Here is a 26,491-nt window from a genome sequence, read left to right on the forward strand (position 1 = left end):
ATTTACTGCCCAAATACATACCATATTGTACATCCTTGTCCAAGTCAGTAAATTTATCTACAGTTCACAGGAACAGTGATGTCAGTACAGTAATTGGATGAATTGGTTACTTGCCTAATGCAGCATTAGGAAGTAATACTATCTCTATCAACTATTACAGCCCAGGGCATAGGGGATTCAGTATATGAAAACTCCAAGTTTTAAGCTTTATCGTGGGATAGATTTATAATGTTCTCTTCTTAATTCAAACATAAATCTTGGTTGAGAAAAATTGGCTAGGATTTATGAAAGTTGTGCTTTTGGCCCTTGTAAACGATATTATTAATCTTCTGCATCCCGAGGCAGGCTCGGATTAAGTCTGCATTTAAAGGCTGCAGGTGCAAGACTATATAAAGCCGAGTCGGAGTCGGGATGTCCGCTGGGAGCTGTGTCAGAAGAGCGACTTCTGGTTGCGTGCTCTTGCCAGAGCGCGTTCCCTGCTCCAAGGGGTGCCTGGAGAGCGGAGGCAGCCGTTCCCGGAGCGCCACAGCTCAGCCCGCACCTGCTCGGCTCCGTTTCTCTCCGGGGAAGTTGGCAATAGCCGTTCGTGCCGCTGCGGGACTCGCTCCCGGCGCGGGGGCCTGCGCCCGGCCTGCGGACGCAGATGCGCTGAAGGCTTCTTGGCCCCCTGCGCTGTGGAGCCCTGTGAAGAAGCAGCTGCCGAGCGGAAGCCGACGGCGGCGGGATTGCTCAAGCGCCTCTCCTGTCGCGTTCGCTCCGAGGCCTGTGAGAAGGGGGACATGAATTAGGTCAGCTTCGTTAGCGGAGCGAGGGCGAGGCGCAACGGGCAGGGCCGAGGCCTCCTGGTGGCATGTGGAGCACGTGGCTGCTGCTCTTCAGGGAGAGCTGCTGCACCGGGTCGCTTGTGTCTGCGCCTTCTGGGCACGAGAATGTGCTAATTGGCTCGTGGGATGCTAGTAAACCCCCCGTTAGGACCACAGCTCAGCTAAGGACTGACTTCTGAGCTGGTTTCTATGCCTCAAGAGAAGCTTGCAAAAGGTTTCTTAGGGAAAAACTAAAATTTTTGTGGCATAGTTGCATGCTGTGTGCTCCTGCTGTTTGCAAATATTAAAGCTTTATGTGCAGCTCTTATCTCTAGGAGGTAAAAGAGCAAATAATACCCTACCTGAATGCCCCAGCAGTCACCAGAGGGCCTGAGCAGGCGCTCTCCGTAGTTTCAAATCCTCCATCTCATCTCCACTTGCTCATAGCCCTGTGGGGAATATAAAGACAATGCTGGATCAAAAAAAGAGATTGGGATCTCAATAATTATCTAAATAATTATATTTAAATATATTTCCATCTTGTCCTGTGCTGTGGTGGATTCCTGGGTTGCATAATGCAAATGTAGTATCAGCCTGAAAAAGTGCTATCGCAGAAGTGGGATGAAGTTTTGAGAACTGCAGTGCAGATCTGAATCTATCTACTGAGGTAGAAATAGGCTTAGATATTGACAGTGAAGATGTTTAGTTATTAGAATATGGTATGAAATAGTTCAGGTAGGTTCTTTACTTTTCTGGTCTTTATATAAAAATAGGGTATATTCCTGCTTAAGCTGGTATGTTGGACCGTGCTAGCTCTGATCATGGTCTGTTTTATTCTTGGTCCTGTGTTGAGAACAGCTCAAGGAAAGTGTGAAATTTCCCCTGCCCATGAGTTGTTAAGCCATAATTTGCCAAGTGGGAACGTTCTTCCTGTGCCAAGACGGTTAGTGGTTTGCTTGCATCACGGAGCGTGACACTTTTCCTAGCAACTTTTAACCATCTATTTCTGTTACCAGATTTGCTTGTGTAACTGCACAAAAAGCTAGAGGGCTCTTTGCCCCAGGGGGGCAGTGCCACAGCCCTTCCTCGAATTGGCCCATCTAAATCAGGTTACTGATGCACAGTCTTTCTCTGTCTTAAGAGTGTAAATACCTTTACTGCTTCCTGCTTTCGTTTGTTGCACTGTGAGAGTTTCCCTTGTCTTCATAGCGCTGGACAAGCGTGTGCCGGTGCTCCTCATGGGGCAGGGCCTGCAAAGCGTCCCGGCTCCGCTGGCTGAGCTGCAGGCACTGGCGTCATGGAAGGGTCTGTCCCAAATGCTCAGTAAGAACCCATCTTCCCCGATTCAGGGTATTTTCTTTTGCACTTCTTGCTTAGTGAGTACTGGGGCAACTAGAAACTTTGCTATGGTGTTTCTGGAACACAAATCTGAGAATGTGTTTTATGTATTTATGGCTGGAAATAAATCTTTTAATGGTTTTTGGTGGCTTTTTGAAACATCTGGCTTAGCCAGTTTTCCCGGTTTGAGATCAGATGTTTGCCTTTGTTTCTATCATGTAGCTTTAAATGTGTTACTCGATCATCTCTTACAGAGCAGTGCTATGGCTAAATGTGCTAGAATTCATCAGCAGTCTACCAAATTGCTGCAAAACACATCCTTTCATCATGGGATGACATTTCTATTGAGACTGTGTGCAGCTTTTAATATTTAGTATTACCCTCATTCATTTTCTATCATGTTTTTTTATTATTTAATGAGTTGCTGAAAATATTTGCTTTCTTCTTCAAACATCTCAGTCTTGTAATAATTCTGGAAGCATCTGGAACTAAAGTCTTCAATAATGTGTTTGTCTGACTTTTGTACTTTCAAGAGGTCTATCAGAGAAATCTGGAAATCATTAAGCTAATTATGTTCTCCATCTAAATACATTAAAATAGTAGTGAGACTAATTCCCTGGACTCTATGCATGGTTGCTTTTAAATCTTTCTTCTTTGATGTAGTTTCCGTGATGTTCTAATAACCTTGGCTTTCCTTCTGCATTAGTGTTGAAGAACGATAGCTGACTTGCTTTTGGTGATCTGAGCGTGGGTTGACCGTGGGGAAGAGGAAGGCAGTGCAATTGCTGAAACCAGTGATGAACACCAAGAAAGAGAGAATTTGATGGAGGGAGTGTTCGGATCTGGGCTCAGTGCCCTCTCCTGCTGCAGGTCCTCCATACAAGCGATTGCATTTCTCTGGCTCAGTCTTTTGTCTGAAAATTGGGAAGAATTCACCCCTTGGGGAGAGGTTAACTCCTTTTCCCAGGCTCATCTCTCCAAAATGGACTATGTTTTTGATTGTGTCTGTGTGTATGGCCTAGGGAAAACTTAGCCCAAAACTTGGAGGTGGCATCTAGGAGTCCAAACTCGTTAACATGGGTCGCGTTGCCAGGAGCTCAGTACCCCTTTGAAACTCAGCAGTGGGCCCGAGAAATGTCCGTATCGGTTCAGGTGTATTCAGTAAATTTATCCCCAGGCAAGTGTGACTATTTAACAAGTGTCAACTTTTGTCAAGATCATGCAGCACTTGCTTGCTCTTCGCTAAGACTATTTTTATACTATGAAAGAAATTAACTGGGTGCCAAGCCATCTTATTTACTGCCAGGATTGCTATTCTGAAATAAAACCCAAATATATATATATATATATATATATATTTTTATATGTGCGTATACACACACACACACACACACATATATATATTCATACATAAATATATCTTAAGTAAACAGAATGTTAATGTGTGTCTTAGAGCATCCATGTTGTGAATTCATGGAACAAGCAGGGTGCTGTAGGCAGCATGAGGGAGGACTGAGTTTAGGTGATCTGTCCCTTAGCAAATACTGTCTTTTTAAAAAAGTGTTTACGAACAAAAGTGCAAATTTTGCCACCAGCTTTGATGCTGTTATGCTCTTAAGCACAAAATCAAGTGTAAACATCACGCCTGGAATTTTTATTTTTAAAAATATCTAATTGAGGCCTAGAGTGAACTGGAAACTCTAAAGTATGTGTCTATATACTTTGCCATTTGCTACTGATACTACCTTGCTACTGATATTACCAGGCCTGTAAAAAGGGAGTGTGTAAATAGCAATATCATACCGTACTCCTCAGCACAATAGGCAGTGATGGATTGCTTTTATATTTGCATGTGGGTAGAAAGAAATGTGTGGATGTTTCCACATTGTTAAATGAAAACAGAAGCGAATGGTCAAAGTGTCACAGAATACTTGGTTTTATTGTAAAGAACCTGGTCTATTTTCTTTATTTTCTTTTTTTTTTCTTTTTCTTAATTACAGAAGGATAAAGGATGTAGAATGCTATTCTTACTGCTACACCAATATCAGGTGTGTTGCCCATCTTTCAAAGCAAGGCACTCAACGCAGTGATGGGAAGGCTACTGCTTGTGACAGATGATTTACATTTGTTTACTCACTTACATGGCTGGTTCCAGCTAAACAATTCTGGGGAAAGAAATTATTTCCATGAACTAAATTTCCTCTGATGCGGAAAAACTGAATTTCCGCCTACCACCAATTTATGTAACTGGAAAGTTGGGTGGTCAAGTGACAAGTTTTTGTTTCCTCACTACCAGAGTGAGTAAATTCAGCTTGGATATTTTGAGATAAAATACTGTTTTGCCGGAACAAACTGCCACCGAGCCTTCAATATCTTGGTTGCAGAGCTTAGAGCAAATGAAACAGCTGTTGCAGCCCAGTTTAAACATGATGAACAGGAGTAAAGCATATTAACTCCAGCTGGGAAGGAGAATCACCACACGGGAGCCTTCAAGTAAACTCTGAGTTCCCACTTGGTTCACTAAGGTGAGAGTCCCGGAGGGAGGAGGAGAGGAACGCTTGATTCAGAGTGACGTGGAAGATCCCCCGGGAAGGCCCTGGGCACCTCTGTGTGCTTCTGTAAAGAGGCTCTGGTGCGGGGGTGTCACCTCTGTTGTGTTTCAGTGCAAATCTCACATCAGACTTAACTTGTGGGCAATTTAGAGATCAGCGAGACTAGTGCGCGCAGAGCAGTGGTGTCCCTTTGCAAGTGGGACATAGAGCACCTGTTCTGCTATTTCAGATTAACATTTACCAGTGTTCAGGCTTCTTATGAATTTTTGCACATTCAGGTCACTGCAATTTGTGCATTTTGGTCTGCTGGACACAAAGAGCAGTATAAAATCAGAGGAAGTGATTAATTTCACTTAATGGTAGAAATAGCAAAAGTTCTTTATAGGATGTTGCATTAAGAGAGGAAAAAAAGAATTCCTTGAGGCCTTCTGGCAGGAGGATAATGGTTCGCTTCAGCTGTGTGATCAGTTTAGGTCTAATGGGAACATATTTTAAGAATTTCCTTCTGATCAGTACTCTGCAGTAGCTTGTAACTAAGAATAATTCTGGGACAGTTATGTACTTGTAGTAGTAGGTCTTCATTACATCTCACTTCATTACATCTCAACTTTGCATTTTAAAGTTGACAAGTTAATTCAGAGCCTTCTAAATGAAGCCTGGTGCTTTCGGTGACCCCGTAACTCCCTAACTTGGCACATACATAGCAATGCGGAGCACTGTAGTGTGCGAAAGGGGTCGGGAACTGTGTGCTGTGCCCGGTCCTTACTTGCAGATCGGGTCGGGAACTGTGTGCTGTGCCTGGTCCTTACTTGCAGATCGGGTCGAGAACTGTGTGCTGTGCCTGGTCCTTACTTGCAGATCGCCACGTCTGCTGATGTTACCGGACTTTCAGGAGCACCCTCCCCATGGCAGCAAGGGATGTTAAGGAAATAAAGTTTTTCCACATTTAGGTAAAAGCATTCAGAAATTAATGTCTTCATTTGGCATCCACCAAATTTTTTTTTTTGCGGTGTAATGAAGGACGAGTTTTTGGTTTGTGTTCCGGCAATTACTGTTGTTTCTGTTAACGGTCTTCGCGCGGTCCCCTCGCTCTCCAGGAGTACCTGGACAAACAAAACGCCTGTCCCGCCGCAGCGCGGAGGCCAAGAGCTGCTGTGCTGGAGCACGAGGACATTTGGCGGTTTCCGGTGATTAAGACGATTGAGCAGAAGTCTGGGTTTGCGTAACTGTCATCTTCTCCAGGCATTATCCCTGTTTCTCCCACTCGTTGTCTCTCCCATCCCTTCAGCTTGTTTTCATGTTCTGTTTGGTGTCTTCTTGTGCCCTCTGTGGAGCTGGAGTCATATCTTAGGTATGTTCCCTAAGGAACCTCGTGTACTTTAGGTACATGCGAAAGGACTGGTCTTAGCCAAAATGTTGGACAGGAGGCAACACAGCTGTGTGTGTCCCTCGGAAAAGAGAACATAAGCACATGAATAAAGACATTTAAATCAGGCCAGTTAGTATTTTCATAAAGTCCTTTTAATGTTAACCAGCTGTTACAGACTTGTTCTCATTCTTTAAGAGGTTGCATGCCTCTCATTTTGCTGGAAGTCGGTGCTCTCTCTAGATGCAGAGGTGGTAATTATATAATAAAGCATGTTCTCAATTTCATGTGTATACAGTGAAGAGACGGCAGTAGTTTCTCAAAGAAAGTGATGTTGGCATTCTTCATAAAGAGTGTTTTCGCATGTGAAGTACAGTGTATACTGAGTTAAAAATATAAGGGCCTATATATGTGGAAATATTACATAATATACATGTAGGTATATGAATAAAATAGAATAGGGAAAACATGAGTCAGGGAAATGGAATAAAAAATACACTTTGCAAATAACTTGGAAAGACCAGATCAAAACAAATCTAAAGCTGAGTAAACTGCAAGGCCCAGTTGCACACAGAAATAAGAGATGAGTTTTGGTGCCCTTAGAAGGAAGGGGTTGATCTGTTTGAGTTGGTCACTGAAAGTATTGGTGTGTCATGTGTTACAAAAATGCAGGAAAGGAGAAAAGCGTTTTGTATAAAAAATAGTTTATCTCAAAAGGAGAAATCTGTTGAGTTTAGTCTTTCTGTGGCTGAAGTGAACGGTGGCTCTGTCATTGACCCAGGAACTGAGTCCAAGGAACAGTTGCACAGTTAAATGCCTAACATAATTTTGCATTTTAATTTCAGTTGCTTCCATCTCATACAGTTTGTTTGACTGTGCTTTGCAGAGTTGACAGCAGCGCTGGATCTTTTTAGTTTCTTCTGAACTGCAACACAGAAACAATGGCAAAAGAATATCTAAAGAACTGCTGCAAATGGTGCTTCTACGTGGAAAAGGAAAAAAGTGATCGTGAGTTCCAACACAGTAATCATGTTGACTAAGAGTTCTGCTATTCCACATTCATTAACGATGAGATTCCCATTAATAAAATTGCAATGTCATCCCCGATAAACCCACATTGTTTTACAGCATCCAAAATTCTTTCTGTGCCTCCACTTGGAGATTGAACACATGCTTGTTAGTGTTAGGAATTGGAACTGGAAAGTAAAACTTGTCTGAAGTCTGCTCCTTGCAGCCTGGAATGCTGTCCAAAAAAAAAAGCCAGCTTTTTTTTTACCCAAGGTCATGCAAAGGTCTTATATTTTTCAAATGCTCTAAAAGTGAATATTCCCCCCACTCCGTGGATTTGCTGTCAGGGTTTTCTTTTGGTATGTTAGTTGTCTGCACAACTGCTCCGTGATACAAATGTACAGTGTACCTCTTATAAAAAATGATTTAAGAGCAAGGTAGCTATAAATACTACCTTGAGCAGCAAAGAGCTTGGATCAGTACAGGTGCCATGAGGATGAATATCTTTTCCATACAGCAGTCAGTGTTTGTTGTGGCTGCTAGTAAAAATGAACACTAGCAGCAGAAAGTAATGTGTCAAACACAGATCCTATTCAACAATAGAGATCTATTCACAGTATTGTTCAAAAGTTACTGCACATGTGAGCTCTGTGTTTTTCTTGCTCTTTATTTTTAGCAGTTTCCATGGCGCAGGAATCTGAAGCGGCAGCCGCAAAGAGGCCGGCTATTGTGGAGAAACCTCCGTTGTCTTCTGTGCCCGTGAAGCGCCAAGTTGGCTGTTCAGAGGATTATCTGCTTTCTAAACTGCCTCAGGATGGTCAGGAGGTACCGTTTGTGGTCCCTCCGTTCAAACTAGCTTATGTGCAGCCGAAAAGCCTAGCTAGTGTCTTGCATGCTGGGGGAATTCAAGGTGAGATATAAACAGTATTGCTAAAATGGTGTGTAGGTTGTTGGGCAAAAGCCAACTAAAAATGCTGGTATCTCATTGGGCAGATTAACCAGTGTCACCATCTAATGAAAGCCCATGAGAAGGCTTTGTCTTCTTGGAAAAAAATCTTGTTTTGTCCATTATAGCACAATGATGTCTTCCCCTATTTTTTATATTTAGTACATTACTACTCAGCTTCCAGAAGCTGAAGGAGATTTGTTTTTTCAGTCCGTCGTAGGTCTCAGAAATAATTCTTTATCTTCTGCTATTCCTTGAAGTGTCAAGAGTTAACCAGTGTTCCTCCTACAAACATATCTTTGGAGAACTTGCTGGAACTGGCATTGCGGCTTTGCTCTCTGGACATCCAAAGCGCCTTTGGGAAAGATTCCATCCCGTTATGTATCTCTCTGATCTTGCATGAATAAAACTGATGGCAAGGTTGCACGCTAGTGCTTGTACTCAAAGTAATGGCACTTGAAGCAATCCAGGCTTCTAGTAAAGAGAATTTATTGGAGGCAAGGAAAGACCTAACACATTCTCAATGTCCAGACCACTCAGAAGTAAAGAAAGAGCGTAGTCTGGCTTCCATGTTTAGTGAACATTTTAACATACTAACACGTCTTCCTTTTTCTCTTTCCAGACAATAGGCAGCATGTGCTAGTATTCAGAAGACATTTTTTTTTCTGCTATTTCCTGCTCTTCTTGCTATGCTTGAGGAGTAAGAGTGGCATATGGCACTATGGTACTTTGCTTCACAGTATCCTTGTTTGTGCTTCATACTATATCAGCTAGTCTCATGCACAGACTGCCCAAATAACATACATCCAGTTTGGGCACACTAATGTTTTAAGAAAGAGTAGAAGTGTGACCCAGCAGCATGAGTTTCTCAGGGGCTAGACTACTGCTAGGCTCTTAGTCCAGTCAGGAGATGCCTGCAGTTACCTAACTGAAAATTGGGCCCAAGTGTATGTGAAACTGTTGGTTTCTCTGGAGCTGCCTCAAGGACGTGATAGGCTTTTAGTCCCACGTGACTAGATCTCTTTTTTGAGGATGGAAACGTTAACAATTGAAGAAAGTCAGACACGGGCTGCATAATAACTAACTCAGTGCTACCAAGCCTTGTGTGCGGGTGGTTTTATTCCCACCCTTCTTTCCCCCCTGCCCCAGATCTCCACTGTTGCTTCCTTCCTCCCACTCCCCTCCTGCCATTGCAGGAGGCTCTGGTCTTGCTTCATCGTATCTCATCCTTAAGATATGCAGATATAGATATTTCCATCATGGACTCCAAGGAACCTGGGTCCTTCAGGAGGAAGGGTGAGGAAACATCTGCATAACTTTGAGATGCGTGTTTGCTTTATTCCTGCCACTCTAAAGCAGTGATTTTCTTCCTTGGGAATGCTGCTTCATTATCATTTCTGGAGGATGCAGTGAACACTGTTAAGCTATATAGGCTGTATAATGCTGGTAGGTCTTCCGGCCAGATGAACTTGCTGTTCATAATTGTCTCTCTTAAATGAGCATATTCAGTGTTGCCCTTAAGCAGCTTTCATTTCTTCTTTTAGAATATGTGTTTATATTGGCAAGTCCAAATTCTTAAGCCTCACTAAATGCACATGCCTCACATGTGTTTAAATGCAAAGTTTACTTTTTAGGGAGATTTACTAAATACACAAAAATGTGCTGTCATTCCTTCTTCACCATACTGTGATATTTGCCAAGGCACTAGCACATTCAAGAAACCTATTTGGATTATTTGCTGCTTGGGGCATTGGTAAATATCTGTAGAAGCTGAAGTTCAGCTCTTAGTTCCACTCCGTTTTCTGTGGTGTCTGTCTGTTTTCCTCTCTTGAAACAGGACCTGCTCACTTGTTAGCTCTTGGCATCCCTGCTGAAAGTGATGAAGCTGTGGCAGCCTCGCTCTTCAAGCCTCGGGGCAGTGTCCCCGGGTCTCGCAGAAGCGGGCGCGCAGGGAGAAGCGCCCTCCTGCTCTGGAGGCAGCCTGTGAGCCTCTGTGGCCAGTCGTGCCGCAGCCCTTCAAGTGCTCGCTTCTGGCACCCATCCAAACTCCAGTTCTGCTCCTGCATATCCCACTTCAGTGCATACTTTGTCATCTCTTATGTTACATCTCTGCTGTTGTTGTTGTTTTGTTTTTGTTTTTCTTAATTTACTATCTTCTGGAGGAAAGGATGTTATAATAGTACAGTTGCACACTTGCAGATCTGAAGGCCCTTTAAAACGGATTAAAGAACTGTTTCCCAAATAGACTGAAGTCCAGGGAGGTGAAGTGGCTCTGACCAGGAAGCGGATGTTAGACCTTGGAAAAGAGTCCAGATCACCACATCTGCAGGCTCTATTTTACTTTCATACATGGCTTATTTTTGTTCCAGACAGACAAAATGAAGCACTGCAGCAGTGTGCTTTACTGTTCTGCTGGTCACTCATATTTTGTCTGAAATCATTAAAAATAAAGTAGGACAGCTGTGTTGTAATGGACTGAATACACAGCTGGGATTCAAGTATTCTCAAGTCTGTCTAGTCATTCCTTGGCCAACAATTCAAGTACTCTTGGACCTGTTACTTTACCCCTGACAGACTTCCTGTGGAAACTGGATGGCAGGGGGGCTGTAGTCACAAATTTCAGTATCTTTCTATGTAGGAATTCCCTGAAGTTTGGGGAGTCCATTAGCCAAGTGGGGATGCCCAGTGGTATGAAGCCAGATGAAGTCAGAAGCTATCTGTACACATGGCCCCACTTTTCCAGTGAATACCTATCTTGCTTGTTGTCTTTGGAGCCTTCTGTATATTTTAACTGATTGAGCATTTATTGTGGAACTCCAAGGGAGAGGCTGTGCATGGCTTTTTATGGCCAATTTCATTCCAGTCTTTACTAGCACACTGTTGAAGTCTGGCTCTGTGTGTGTGCGTACGGGTTTTGCAGAGAAGTGTTTGGGGTTGGGGTGCCTTTTCTTGAAGCAGATAATAATGAAATGCCTTGTTCTTTGCAGTTAAAGCACTGCCTGCATTATGAAGCCAGGCAGGATTCTTTATATCTTGAACTCATGTGCTTGATGTTTACTTGTGCTTCACAGAATCCGCCAGAGCTTCATTTGGTGACCGGAAAGCAGAACTTTACAGCATGTACCAGTGGCCCCAATATGATGTGTACAACCCCTTCTTTCTGGAGCGCCACGTTTCACCAGATCTTGTTAGGCGCTTCCAGGATAAAGCAGATAATAGGAAATTATATGGATCAGGTGAGAACCCTTCCTCTTTTGTCCTCCTCCCTTTCCCAAGATTTATAGGTAAGAGAGAAAGGTCATTAGAATATGGAAGATGTCATTGAATCTCAAACTGGTCTGCAGACTACAGATGCTTTCTGATTTTGTGGGGGTTGCTGAAATGATCTGCAGAGCTGGCTCCAGCAGTGCTGTTGCTTTCCATCTTTGGGGGCCAAAAAAGTTTTACATGGCTCACAGCAGGATGGACAAATGGGCAAAGCAAGCTGGTGCAGCTGCCCCCCATCAGCAAACCAGGAATTCTCTCTGGAACCAGATGCCATCTGTTGTGCTGGAGATCACAGCTACCAGTAGGAGTATTTGAGGGTGCATGTACAAGTGGGCTGATATGTTCAATGGAGGAATGGCTGAGGAGTGTGTGTGCAAAGGGAAGAACAAATACCAAAAGCATCCAGGGACAGAACTTAAGAACAGGTGTAAATGGGAAGTTGTGTTACATGGCAGCTTTTATATAGTCTGCTTTTGAAGGTGCAGAAGTGCCCCACTTTTTACTGTTTACATATGTATAAAACCAGAGAAGGGCTGTGGAATTAGAACAGCAAAAGGCTGGAAAGTGTTTCGCTACTTAGGTAAAAACTTTGTTCTATGCTTTTCATTGGTGCATATATATATGAATGCTATTTAGAGTAAAATAAATAAGTATTGCTTGCTGTAAGTGATTATTAAGACAAATATATTCAAAAATGTCATGATCTCAGAAAAACATACAGACCTCTCTATTGAATCAGAAGCTGTCATAGGGCATGCATTTTAAAGGAGTCTTTTTTAGAAAGATACACTATGCTTATTTCAAATCTGGAAAAATCTCTCCATTAGTGTCCTGCTTTACAAGTGTTTCTGAATTACTATATGGATAAAATGAAATGAAAAATATGTGGAGAAGATGGGGTTTCTGTGTATGTGTGTGTTTTTGTTTGTTTGCTTGTTTTTTACATGGATAAAACACCTGCCTAATTTTATCAGCTGTTCACACATTAGATGCTTTCACTTGGCTTTACAGGTGCCTGTGGTGGGAGCCAGGTTGGTTTTTTAATATTGTCTTGAGTATCTACCCTTCAGTAGGATAATAACTGAAAATAAGGGAAGTAAATATTTAGTGGCAAGTGCTGTGTTGCTCTCCCGTTAGACTGTGAACTACTCATTGTAATGGAAATCTTTTGAAATGTACAGAATACAGCAATGCATCCAAAAAGCAAAGCATTTCATCAGGTAGTTCTGCCAGTTAAACCATTCTGCTTTGACCCATTTTAGTGTGAGTCAGTTTTGAAGTTGTGCAGCTTTAAAAACTTCTTTAACATCAGTGGAGTCAGCAAAGGCTCTTGAAACAGAGCTGTTAGTTCAGCTTTCATTTTCTGCCATTGTTGCATGAGGCCGAGTGCTTCAAGGCCAAAAGAAGAGTGATGTGATCTGCTTAGCCAACTGCAGCTGCTGAGGTAGCTACCTCTGCTATAAAACAAACATCTTGCTTTGGTGTATAGCATGCAGTTGCCTTTTTAGACTTGCTGTTATCCAAGACCTGGTATGGGCACACCGTGAATGTGCAGTCAGCAGAGGCAGGGAGAGGAGGCCAAGTTCAGCAGACAGCACGGTTTTCTGCTGGAGTCTTTACTGTGGAAAAAAAATATAAAACAGAGGCCAGGCTAAGCTGCAGTCCTGGCTCCCTCCATCTAAAGACAAGACAAGACAAAAAAAAAAAAAGGCATCTGCTGGAAACACCATTCCTTTTGTCAGGAGGCAGAAGCACTTAAAGACACTTAAGAGACAGAAAGGAAAGGTAGCAAGTAAAATGGAGGAAAAAATCTATCTTCCGTTTGCTGACAAGGTGGTTCCGATCAGATTATGTATTAATTTATGAGGAATTATGTCTTAACATAGGAGGAAGAAGTGAATTGCAAGAATTAAAATTTCAGGAATCTGCAGGTTTTGCATTTGTTTGTTTTCTTTGGGGTGGCCTAGATTTCTGGAGTATCCAGTGGCTTCTCATCTTTTTGTTCTGGACCAGCCATTAAAAGTCAAAAGTTATGTGTTTTTGTTTGTTTGCATATTCTTTCTTTTAAGTAAAATCTATTCTCTTTTTTTTTTTTGATAGATTTTTCAAATGATTTTTTTTCCTTTTCTTTATTTAAAAAAAAAAGAGCCCAAGCAAATGCCATATTCAGTAATTTAATTATGTTTTAAAGATGCAAATGGAAAATAAGTTTTTCTAACCTAACTGTCTGCAAAATAGAAATCATGCTGGGGCTTTCCGTTAGGCTCCTTGTTCTACCAGTGCTACCAGTGTGACCTAGTAGATTTGGAGTATTTCAAAGACTGAATTTAACAAGTTGTTTTAATGTCTTGTTCTTTCCATTGTGTTATTTCAGGAGGCTGTTTTGGGGGTGGGAGACAGAGAAGGGTGAACATGTCCTTCCTTAGATGTTAAGTCAGTTAGGTTTCAACTCTACCAGTAGTTATATTCAAAAATGCTTCTTGCTTTTTGCTTTCTTCTGTCAATGACATATATATTATTTGTACTGTTCATTTTCTCACTTTAGCTAGTGATTTAAGAACTGCCACTCTACCTGGATCACGTGATGTAAGTCGTTCAATGTTTGATCTCAGAAGCCCACCTCACAAGTTCATGAAGGTATGTTTTCCTTGTAATTGAGGTTATCCCCAAAATTCAGACTATTTGGTATATCTGTTTCTGTTACAGTCTGTTTTCAAAGTAAACACTGAAGGGCACTGTACTGAAGTTCAATGTCCTGACTGACTTCAGGAGGTTCTTTCTTAGTGTCTCCCCTGCCCACAACTGTTCTGACCCTAAACATCAGTTGAGAAACCTGAGCATCCCATAGGGCAGGACAAGTGACAGTGATTCCCTATTTTGTGATTTTTCTGATCAGTTGAAAAATGGAAGACACACAGTGTAGGAAGACACAAGCGATCTATTTTCCATTTATACAATAAACAATGGAGTTCTTTCAAATAATCATCTTTTACATGAGATGAAGTTGCATATGCATCACTGAGCCGAAAGATCTGTCCTGAACTCTTGTCCTGTGTTTACTTTTTGCATCAAGGAGCTAATTCCATGCTGCTGTGTCCAGGGGTTACTATGGAATGAAACAAAAATTTGAAATTGCATATTGCTTCGTTTTCATCATGTTTTGCTGAATGATAGAATCTCTATGACTTTCTGCACCTACTACTTAGTGTTTTATTTGTGTGCTTATTTATTTTCTTTTCTCCAGAGGTATGATTCACTCTCTAGTGTACCTAGCAGCACCTCTTCCAGAAAGGATTCACAAGGCAGTAACAGGAGTCTGGGTAATGTTTTATTGCTTGTCTTGTAGCAAAATACTTCTCTTTGCACATGAAACTTGAAACATTAAACTGCCACCACTATTGACAACTTCTGTGGAAAAGGATCCTATTAGCGAGTCATTTTGGAGATTACTTTGCAATTTGAAAAGAAAGGTCTTCATTTCATTGAGATGCACCCAAGTGGGACTTCAAGGAGCACAAGATCTAATGCTTTTGAAAAAATCAATCATGGTTTTACTACCCTAGTGAACTAAGAAATTAGAGATTTTTTGCTAGGATGGAAGGTGACCACTTGCTCATAGCTCTAGTCCTTTTTCATATGAAAAGTGTCTGGAATCCAATACCCACGTTACGCTGAAAATTATGCAAGAATATTGCATTCAAACCCAATATCCTTAGTTTTGAAAGAATGCTGAAGAAGTGGAGGTGATGCGAAATAAACTTTCAAAAAGGATTCAACCCTCCACAAATGTGTCCATAGTAAAAGCCAGAATTTCTTGCAGTCTCCTCAAAAACAAGTCTGAGATGTGACCCATTTTCAATCATGGCAAAGAAACAGGAGATTTTAAAAGTCTCTCTAAATTAGTAGGTAAAAGCATAATAATGAAATGTTTTTGAACTGGGATTTGAAATCTGAGAAAAAAAAGTTTATAATTTGCTTGCTTTAGAAAAGCAGAAGCATTTAAATCTAAGAAAGGGGTGGATTCTCAGTGAGTCTTGCATGTCTCAGACACACGCTTTTTCTTTTTTGAGTGCACCTCAAAAGACCTGAGTGGGATAGAGTTGAAGGCCTTCAATGTATGGGTGTATAGAAGATCAGGCCACAGGTCTTCATGGATATCTTTTCCTTAAAATCTATGTGTTAAGTTATTCCAAACTTGCTTTGAGAGAAGTTTTCCAAAATAGGCACATACTAATCAGATATCTTATTTGAATGAATTTTTGAGATGCTGCATTACTTCTAAAAAAGACTATTTGGCTTCCCTCCGCAGATACTATTACATTATCTGGTGACGAACGAGACTTTGGAAGACTGAATGTGAAGTTGTGCTATGTTCCTTCTGTCGAACAGATCTGGATCACAGTTTTACATGTAAGCAAATATAAATAACTTAATTATTGTTTCCTCAGATGGCTAATTTAGTATACTTAGTGTTAAAGTGGCAGCCAGATTTAGCAAAGAGACTTGGTGAGAATTAAGGAATGCTTTCAGGAGAAGAAAATTACTTCTACTATTAATAGAAAGCATAATGCCTTTTTTTTTTCTTCTGTTGGATTAAGTTGCAATCTTTGTTCTGCCTCACTTAATAGTAACAAGGCGTATAGAACTCTTCATGTTACTCTACACGAAATGTTCCGATTGTAGAATGAGATACCATTTGTCATGGATAAGAGAGCTGAATAGGTTGTAGGCTGGCCTCATATGGAAACTTTGAGGCTGCAAAACTGACTTTAAATCTTACAGTTCTTTCAGGGTAGAACCACAACAGCCTTTTGAAGATGTGCAACTTCTTGTGGCTTTTATGTTAGCTAATGTGATACTGTTACACCGGCTGTTTTACACACTTCCAGGAACTGTGAATGACTTTTAGGCAATGGAACTTTGAGTAGTCAGAAACCCCATCACTGTAAAAAGTGATAAATACTACCTAAGGGAATTCATGATTTATCTGCTGTCAAATTGCCATATAGTGAAATCATTAAAGTCTACTGAAAAACTTTTTTCTCTCTGCTATGAAAATGAGTTACTAAATGGCCTGAAGTTATGCAGACATAACACTGGCCCTGGTTTACATTAAATATTACAGGAATTATGGATAATTCTAGAACAGTTTATAATACCTAAACTGTCTGAAAGATGGAGTCTTGCATTGTCTAAACTGTTTGTTTTCATTGTTGCAGTGCAAAGACCTGAGCTGGCCTTCTAGTTGTGGGGAAAATCCTCGTATTTGTGTCAAGGGAATTATCACACTGCCAAAACCAGTGCAGTTCAAATCCTCTGCCAAGGAAGGGTGTAATGTAAGTAGAGGCAGGAAAAAAACAGCATGAAATATTTTCCTGAAAAAAGGAATGTGAAATGTAAATAAATGTACATGAATTTTAAAAACGGACCAGAGGTCCACTCTTCTATGCCATGTGTGTTGTGATAAGTGCCTTGGTTCAGGTTACCGTTTTAACAGGGTTTAAAGAAGTTAGGAAGAAAGGGGAATCTTCTTCCAGGTTCTCCTCCTGTCTTCTTAAATTGTTGCTTTCCTTTTCTCCCGTCTTGTTGGAGTTTCTGCGATAGGTATTGGACACGCTCATGGGGGACTGCCCCATGCACTGCTGGTCTTGGCTTGAATGAGCGGTGATTGGAGGGACACTGCACATAGCTGTAGCTGTGAATTCCCTTAATTTTCACCCTAGAGAAGGTACAACCAACCAACATTAGCCAGCCAGGGCAGGAGGCAAGGAGAATTCATACTTCCTGTCTACAGAAGGCATCAAGGGTTGGTGGCATGGGACAAGAGTATTGAAGGTGACAGGAAAAGAGAGGAGGTAAAGCAGCATAGACTTCCCATAATGCGAGTCTGAGGTGAAAGGATATAAAACAAGCAGAAGGGATGGGAGCAAAAGGCCACAAGAGAATCTTCTGTGACAATGTTGTAAAGCTCCAGAAAAGAGGGCTTCAGCTCCTGATGGCAGTAAGAAAGAATCCAGAGCCTCATGTGTCCCTGCAAGGGTGCGCAGACGTGGTGAGATGGGCGCTCCGCCTGGACGGGTGCCCTGTGCAAGCAGGCTGCTCCTGGCACCCTCGGAGCAGGGGCTGTGAGCCCGAGGAGCCTTAGTTTCTAGATTTGGGGCTCACAGGAACACTTTTATCATAGTGAATGTCTTTTTATTTCTAGGACATTGAATTCATGGAAACATTCGTGTTTGCCATTAAACTGCAAAGCTTGCAGGCTGTCAGATTGGTATTTAAAATCCAGACACAGACTCCCAGGAAGAGAACGATTGGAGAGTGCTCCTTGGCACTGCGAGAGCTCAGCACAGAGGAACTGAGTCATTGGCTGGATATAAGCCCTCCTTCCAAAGCACCAGTAAGTGTCTATACACGTATCGCCACAAAAACAAAAGCGTGCTATCCTGTCACCTAGGAGGAGTTGCAGAAAGGGAAGTGATTTATTGATAATTTAGCAGACTTCAGTGCTAACAAGAAATAGGTTCCTTATGCTTTTTTTGCAAGGGTCCTTTTGCAGTGGTAAAGTGCAGTCTTTTGAACTAGGTACATAATTGTTATGGTCATAAACTGCAGCTGTTTATGGATAAGTGGCATGACTAGCTGTTCCATAAAATGTCTCTCAGTTTGAGGAAGGTCCATGCTGGGAAAGCTTTCAGGAGAGGGCACTGGGTAAATACCTTTTCCTAACAAGCATCAGCAAGAGTGTAGAGGAAATAGAATCCAATTTCATTATAGAAGAAAATCACTAAGATCTTCAATAACATTTTGAGACTTAAAGTGTGTGTGTGTGTGTATACATATATATGTGTGTGTGTGTATATATATATATATTTTGAATGTTCAGATTGCATGCTGTGCAATAATAATTCAAACAGTTCACTTCCATTAGAGTAATAAAAAGCAGGTGGTTGTCAAGTGTCATTTTCACAGTGGGATTTGTCCTTTTCTGCCTTCCTCATCGTAATGTCTGACATTCTATTTGTTTCTTTTACAGATTGTGTCTAGACATACGTATTTTCAACAAATTGAACTTGATTTAACTATTCAAAAGCAAATTTTATTTAAGAATGTCTGTGTTATACGAGTGACCGTCTTGATTCCTAACATAAGTTACATGTGACGGTTTTAGTTTTAACAAGAGTAACATATGGTATTGCTTCTGCTAGTACAGAAGCAATAACTTTCTAAAGATTAAGTGAAAAAGGAAGCTGCTTTAGAAACTGCTTCATCCCAATGTAAATTCCTAAATCATTTCATTGTTTCTCTGTTTTGGCTCTCCTCACCATTATATCTCAGAGCCCTCCAGACACTGCTGGAATTCATCAGTGTCCTACCCCATGAGGTAGCAAAGAATTATTCATATTTGCCAATAGAGAGCCAAAGCCCAGAGCTTTGTGAAATTGTGGGTTTTCATGTTTTGCAACATTACACAGAAACCTTGTTGCTGAGCTGCCAAGATAATTCAGATTTCGCACTGAGTGTGAACGGGAACCTGACTTCCTCTTTTTACCTCACCTATTGCTCTCTTAGTTGGCTCATTTTGCTTCACTGAAATGTGTTAAAACTCGAATGGAACCACAACTAGCAAGGCCATCAGGAAAGCTGGGTCTCCACTGGCCTGATCCTGCTGTTCCGCCGCTGGTCAGAGTTCATTCTTCTCCAAGAGGAGAGCAAGGAGGACTTTCCCATTATGATTTTTCACCACTAACAAAAATTCCAGGCTACCCTAGTTGTGCTGGGAGGCAGACTCAACAGATGTAGAGGGCCTGTGGTGTGATAATCCCGAGCCTTGCAGAGCTGTGCCGTGTTGGCAGGCCCCAGCACGCGCAGTGCACAGGCCTCGCAGACGGAGCTTGTGAAGGGCCGTTGTGCAGGACGGCGGCGCCGTGCGGACGTGGGGGGATCTGTGAGGCGCAGCGCGGCCTTGCCGACTCTGGGCGCCCAGGCCGCGCGTGTGGTGCGGGCCATGCTGCCCTGAGCAGCATCAGGCCAGGCCCAGCTAGGGCTCCTTCTGTGGTGTAGATGTGTCATGACAGCTCACCTGGCCCTGCTTTAATCCACCCTTTAACCTTCACTTTAAACCACTATAACAAGGGCAAGTGTTGTGGCTCTGTATCTGTGATGTAAAAGCACCAGAAAGCTTTATAGGGAGTGAAATCCTGAAGTTTTATTGAAGTGAGATTTGTCTAAATTCTGAGGTTTGCTGCTGGATCATGTTTTCATACAATTTTATATACTGGTCAGAAAACAGAAAAGAAATACTGTCTTTCTTCTAAAAAATCTCAAAAAGAATCTTTCAGCAGCACTCTAAATACTTTCATCATGAGACTTTACTGCAAGCACAGACCAGAGACTTCAGTATACTCATATATGGTGTATGGAGACCTGTGAAAGTACTTCCAACACAGAACATTCCTCAGGATACACTCACGCTAAATAGTTGTCATGATAAGTGACAGGGCCTTCTATCTCAGTAAAGTTGTAGTTATTTCTCCTTACTTCAAAATTCAAGTGAAGGAGGAGAATTTCAGTGCCTATGTGTCAGAAAGTACACTGGTTCTCTCACTCTAGTACCAAGGCTTAGCACAGCTTCTGTTTGTTGGTTACCCTATATGTGTCCGCTGTTAATGTTGAGGAATGTTTCCCAGGTGAAGTTTGAGGTCTCTGGTATTTGTCCATTGTCTCTGGCCATCCTTCAGCCCACGAGGGCCGTAAATGTGCTGCACAAAAGCAGTCCATCCGTTGAGCATTTGTACTGCAGCTATGGCAAATGCAAGATGGATTTGCTTTCTGTGCATCTGCAGGTTGTGTATAAACACATGCTAATATTTCTGTCCAGGAAATCCCAGATAGAAATGTGGGAGCCCTACATATAACAGAATTCCTGTGTTTCCTGAGTTTATATGCAGCTTAATCCAGATGTTATGGCAACATTCTTCTGCTTCTAGGTGTGCCACGCAGATCTCCAAATAGGAACTTGTTTTCAAGCAATAAACAGGAGGATTCAGTTACAGATTCTTGAAGCTCAAAACCTTCCAATTTCATCTACGCCACTGTCTTTAAGTAAGTTACATCAGCTATCTCATGCCTCCTGTCTAAAAGTGTTTGTAACAGGTAAAATGCTGCTTGAGTGGATTGGCAATTTATGACATTCCTTACAAACCTCAGACTAACATGTTGTTCAGTAGATTTCTATTGCCAAGGTTTGTTTCCACAGATGTCATACTTGATTACATTTTGTTTGGTTTGAGGCTATGTGTTTATGTATTTTGGAAGATTTTTTTATCCCAATATTAATTCTGATATGCAATAGCATTAACTTGCACTTGCTATTTGGATACTGTGTTAATCAGTTCAATATTATTCAATATATTCTGTTTGTATGACTAGTCAGGAAAGCTATTGTACAATTCTTTTGGCCAGACTTTTGGGAAACTGTTGCAACTTAAACTGTACATGTGGATCTTGTCAATTCCTCTATGTGTGTGTTTGCAAGTAACCCTTTATATGCTATGCCTTTTCCCTCTTCTCTTGTAATTTTGCCAGATTTCTTTGTGAAAGTTGCAATGTATAGTACAGAAGGGCTGATTTATAAGAAGAAAACTCGCCTTCTGAAGTCTACTAACGGGCAAGTGAAATGGGGGGAAACAATGATTTTTCCAGTGACCCAAGCTGAACAAGGAATCAGTTTTCACATCAAACTCTACAGCAGAAGCTCAGTAAGAAGAAAACACTTCCTGGGACAGGTTAGTTTTTTGTTTTGCCTAAGCATTGATAACTATCATGATATCCTTAAAATCCAGTTCTACAAGTTTGTTGGAATGTATTGGATGGTATGGGTTTTAAAATACTTTAAATTAGGTGGCATATAGCAAAGTAGCAGCAAAAGTAGCAATGTAGTGATTAACTCTTCTAGATGGAATGCTGTTGGGCATACATGAATATATACATGCATACAATATATACGAATAGTATGCACACACTGAAGTCAGAGTGGGAATTGGTATTTCATTGTTTCTTAAAAAGAAGTCCGTAAACCATGTTTGTGTAAACTGCTGTTATGTGAAAGATGGCTTCCTATGGACAGATGCAGAATTTCTTCCTTGACTCTAGACTTTCTAAAGAAAACAAACATAGTATTTACTGGAGCTCTGTAACCTCTGATGTCCTCTTTAGAAAGAGGGTGTATTGGCTTAAAACACTACAAGTGTGTAAAAATAAATACCGGCTACAGTATCTGACTGTCATTCTCTATAAAACAATACTGAAAATGTCACAATGTTCTAAATAAGTATGATCTAGTGATAATATATGTGAGCAAACACAAAATGTTTTTGTTGTGTTCTTTTTTCTCCTTTTTACAGCTAACAACTTCTATAGAATCTTTGTAAAAGTATTTGTGTGCTCATACTTACTTATCTATTGTGAATTTGGTAGCTTCGACTCCCTTTTCCTCCCTGTTCCCTTTCCTGCTTGCTCCAGTTAACCATCCTCCAATCCCTCCTTTCTTTCCTTTTCGTGATATAGTGGGTGATACCAGATTTTAATGCTCAGTGCTTTCCCTGACCCAGCTTCATTTATTACTATAATTTGAATACATTGGAGACCCAAATTAGGATGTTCCTTGTCAAGTGAAGGGCTGTACTATCCTGAGGCACTGAAATGGTGGCTTCCCATTCTGGGGATGTGCCTTAAGCTTAGTGAACAGATGAACTTGTTGGGAAGCCTGAGTGCTGTAGAAACAGCGTGCCAGCAAGGGCAGCTGTTCATGAGCGTCCTCCATCTCCCACAGAGTCTCATGTCACACATAAGGGATTTTGCCATGACTCCTGTTGGTGGAATTGGACTTAGAGTAGGAAAAGAAAAAAATATTTGTTCGTTCTAGTTCTGTTACCTAGGGGCAGAAATAACTGGGTGTGATTTTGTAGGAGCAGTATGTGAAGCCATCTCAATCTAAAAAGTTTTATTTAATCATGGATCTTATTTTCAGGGGGAGGAAATGAGCTACTTCTGCTCTTCTGAGGTTCTGTGGAAAAGGTTGTTTCAGCTCAACAGGCAGACACTGCCACATAACATATGAAGATATAAAACATGGCTCAGGGAAAAATGTACTTTGAGCAATTGGCTGGGCAGCTGGAAAAAAATGAATATAGCTGGACCTATTAACTCTGCTCTTCAGAAAATGATGTTTAATTGGATGCTGTTCTAAACAATGTTTAAGATTAGGCTGCTTTTATAGGCATGTCTTTAATCATGGGCATGATGTATATTGAATCTCTGTGGATGAAACATCAACTGCCTGTGGTACTCTGGAAGACGTTATTCTCACTTCTCAAGGACCCTGCCTGAGCAGAATAGGCTAAATGTACTTCATGGTGAAAGTTTCTGAGAAGTCTTAAAAGGATTCATTCTTGGAAGAGTGCAGGAAATAAAGCCCTGTAAATAATGATACCTACTTACATAAGCAGCAAGTTCTTTTGGCAGTGAAACCTGGTGACACTGTTCAGGGAGAAACTTCCTACTCGTGCCTCATTTCCTCATTTAATGTCCACTATCCGTTAATTGATTACTGGGAACAAACGGACCCTTGTTGCGCAACTGTGCGTGGTATGGGCATGTTCATAACCAGGGGGGAATGCAGGTTTGGCCCTGTGTATTGAAATGTGTGATTTTTAAGCGATGGAGAGCTAACCCTACTGTGCAGTTTGAATGCACAGTCCCTAGAGCCATCCCTGCCCTCATGAGTTCCTGACCCCAGCACACGTGGACTTGGAGTGCAGTGGGAGATGCTGGATTCCAACCACTTTAGTTAGTAGAGAAACATCAGTGGGTAGTGAGTCCCCTAAGCTCGTATTTACTCAGAGACAAAACTTAAATGCACAGACTCCTTTTGATCCTAGCTGCAACCCAACATTTTTAAGTCTTAATAGAGCTGAGTTGCTTGTATACTTTGATCTCAGGCTGTGTGTTTTATCTCATTATACCCTGGCATGATCTTTTTTTGTAACTTCCAAAGGTCTCTGTGACCTGTGTATCAGGTAAACCCCATTTAATTTCTGTTTTTGTTTCTTACTGCAGATCTGGTTAAGTTCTGATAGCAGCAACAGTGAAGCAGTAGAGCAGTGGAGAGATGCTGTCATGAACCCTGAAAAAGTTGTTGTTAAATGGTACAGCATCGGTCCATCTTGAAGACTGGAGATGAAATAAGGACTGATAAAGACTGTCGACAAAAATATCCTTATACTGTTTAAAATAGTCCAAATAAAAAGAAAAGTTGTTTACACAAGTTATCCAGAAGACTTCCACTGTGTCAGCTCCATGTTAACTGGAAAAAGTCAAAATTTCACAAAGCTTGGGAACTATGGAAAGTACTCATCTGTTGTGGGTGGGGTTTTCTGATTTGGAAAAATATATTTTCCTCCTTTTGGTTTCCACTAGGTCATTGAAATAAAATTTTGGAGAGAAGCAGCTTGAATCACCCATCCTCTTCACTGGTCATTGACATCATCCTCATCTGAAATCTTGGCTTTGACAGAATCCGAAGTCGGTGGGACTCTGTGGTGAGCAGCTCAATCCTGGGCACCCCTGAGCGCAGGGGTTTGCCTCCGTGTTGGCACCATTCGATCCAAGTGACGTTTGCCTCAGCAGGTGGGAAAACTTCGGCTGTGGCAGGAGGCACAAAAGGAACTATGAAATGAGTCAGTGCCCAAAGACTCTTCTAATCTATGGCATCTGACAGAAGGTGGTTCCATGTCCTGACATGGCTGTTCCTCCATGTCTCTGACTATCCTAAACCAAAGATAAAAAAGATAAAAGATAAAAATATAAAAGATTAAAAAGCTATTGTGACTAGTGTAATCTTTGCGAGTGGGGTCCTCTAGACTGCATATGTTTGGGTTAGTGCTGGAATCAATGGAATAATGTGAAGACTCAAGAGCTCTGCTTAGGAACTGGGCCAGTATTTTTAGATAAGATGCTTTCTTATATTTAATTCTTATATGTAAACCACCTCTTATCTAATCAACAATTTTGCAGTATTTACTTAGAGTGCTAAAAGCCAGGCTAACGTGCACTAGAGAATAAGCAAATATTTGACATAAATGCACTGACAAAAGTACTTTAGATGCTAGTGAAAGTATGGCATGCTAAGAGCTCCAGCTTTGTTTAAAAGATGGGGTGATACTGTAGATGTATAGAATGTTGAAAAAATGTCTGGGAATATAGTTCTGCTAGCTGTTCCTAGGGGGAATTACCATATTTTTATTGCAAAAGATGTTTTACTTTTTCTTACATCACCTGTAGTAACATCTATTAGTTTTTTTTTCTGTTAATCTCTGTATTTTCAAGGCTTTATCCATAGTTATTTTATATGTTGTATATATACACCTAAAAGCACAGGTCTGTGTGCATTACTCTAAAAAAATCAGTTGGAACTGTTGTTTGTGCATTTACTACCAGCTGTTCAAAGTGCACTTAGTTTCTTGTATGTTTGTGTAGACTCTGAACAATTTTACTTTTTATAACTTGGAGGCATCTTGTATCAGAACCAGAGTGGTGCTGCGAAATGCTGTTTTCTATGACAAAGGAGCAGTGAAAATACTGGAACAGGAAACATTCCAATAGGAGAAAGTCAAAATGCTTCACACCTGGGAAAGCTGACGCTAAAGAGACCATGAGACTTTTCTATAGAAACAGTGCAGCCAAGTTGCTTGTCGTGTGGATTTGTACCCCAGTGTGCCTAGGGCACTGCTGGCAATGTTCTTGATGAAGCTGATTATATTTCAAGTTTGGGGAGAGCAAAAAGTCACTTTTTTCCGTCTCAGCAGGCAAAATGTGGCACTGTTTGTTGATGTGCTTGGCTGCCCCAGTGCACGCTCCATTCCGGAGAGCTGGGCAGCGGGGTCTGTGCATTGGTCCAGCCTAGTCCTACTTGGAGGGCAGGGAAAATGTGCTTATTTCAACAAGATGAGCAAAAGAAATTTGTTGGCCTGTGTCAGGAGCCTTTTAACTGCTGTAACCGCTCATCTCCCTGTTCCTGGGCCTCAGCATTTCCAGGAACTTTCTTCCTAATCACTGCTGAGGAAAATCTAGAGATGAGGAAGGATCTGCTCAGCTCACGAACCAAATAGTGCCCTTCACTGCACCAGCATTTACCTTTCAGATAGATCAATGTTGTGTTCCAAACAACCCATCATCACCTGAAACTACAGTCCTGTCATCCTAATGCCTGTTTTGGTGCTCCCGAGGGCTGCTGCCAGGTAAAGAGGTTGTCTGGAGGATTGCCTCCGATGTGCTGGAAGATGAAGTGCTCTGATGCTAGAAGGATACTCAGGTGATGTTATTGTTATAAGAGGTGTTATGAGTGGTACATGGGAATGAAGAAGGGCTATAAGAAAAAGCCTTTATAGATAATCTTCTCCCATGTATCATGTTTATGTTGAGAATACCTGGGGCGAATAAACACTTACTCATTCTAGAACAGAATCAAGGCTGAAGGAGTGGTGTAGTACAATCATCCAGTTAGATAAACTTACTAGCCGCCGCATGAAGCACTTTCCTCAGTGATTCATCAAGTCTAGAGCTTATCAATATGTTTGTTACATTAGTCAAGGGTTCTGAAGAAAAAACATGGAGCAGGGAGAGATGTAGTTGATCCTAGAGCCAGTCCCAGTGTATGACAGGCTTAAAAAAAGTATTCCAGCAAGTGCTACTTCAATTTGAACATCTTAAAAAGACTAAAATTGCTAAAAATCAGATGAGATATCTTGTCTTTCATGTGCATACTGTTTTGCTTTACTGCTTCTTGGTTGCCTTGGTATGAATGTAAGACTAGCTCCTCCAAATTCAGCTTCTGGCTTATTTGAGACCAAGGCTGTTTTCCAGGAAAGGAAAATGACACATCATTTAATGACCAATCTGTGATACAAATCAGCAAGAAAGTTCATGTACTTTGAGATGCATGGAAAAGAAGGGAAAAAAAGCATCTGAAGTTCACTTCTAAGGGTGACAGTTGTATGTTATCCCTTTTAATGGATGTTTAGCCACTACCTTAATTATAAATGGCATCTAAGTTTACTGTCATGGAACAAACTTTCAGAAATCTGTTTTATTTGTCAATATACTTATTCCACAAATATAAACCACATGATTTATAGTTAGACTTGCTGTTACT

The 26,491-nt window shown here is 41.3% G+C and overlaps 1 protein-coding gene across 2 annotated transcripts; it reads left to right on the forward strand.

Annotated features, from left to right (window-relative positions):
* The first annotated feature begins 6,940 nt into the window (after positions 1–6,940).
* Positions 6,941–23,605, forward strand: TC2N (tandem C2 domains, nuclear). 2 transcript variants are annotated; one of them, XM_010215725.2, is made up of 11 exons: positions 6,941–7,067; positions 7,744–7,977; positions 11,085–11,249; positions 13,826–13,917; positions 14,525–14,600; positions 15,590–15,690; positions 16,500–16,616; positions 17,486–17,677; positions 20,268–20,382; positions 20,866–21,065; positions 23,398–23,605. In XM_010215725.2, the coding sequence occupies exons 1-11, from the start codon at positions 7,001–7,003 to the stop codon at positions 23,506–23,508; spliced, it is 1,470 nt and encodes a 489-aa protein (XP_010214027.2). In that variant the 5' UTR covers positions 6,941–7,000; the 3' UTR covers positions 23,509–23,605. The 2 variants fall into 2 exon arrangements, with proteins under 2 accessions (XP_010214027.2, XP_010214028.2); XM_010215726.2 differs by having other exon boundaries at positions 6,947–7,067; positions 7,747–7,977.
* Positions 23,606–26,491: the final 2,886 nt, after the last annotated feature.

This window comes from Tinamus guttatus, unplaced genomic scaffold (assembly GCF_059628265.1).
Source record: "Tinamus guttatus ecotype Peru unplaced genomic scaffold, ASM5962826v1 Tinamus_guttatus_pri_ptg000048l, whole genome shotgun sequence".
NCBI lineage: Eukaryota > Metazoa > Chordata > Aves > Tinamiformes > Tinamidae > Tinamus > Tinamus guttatus.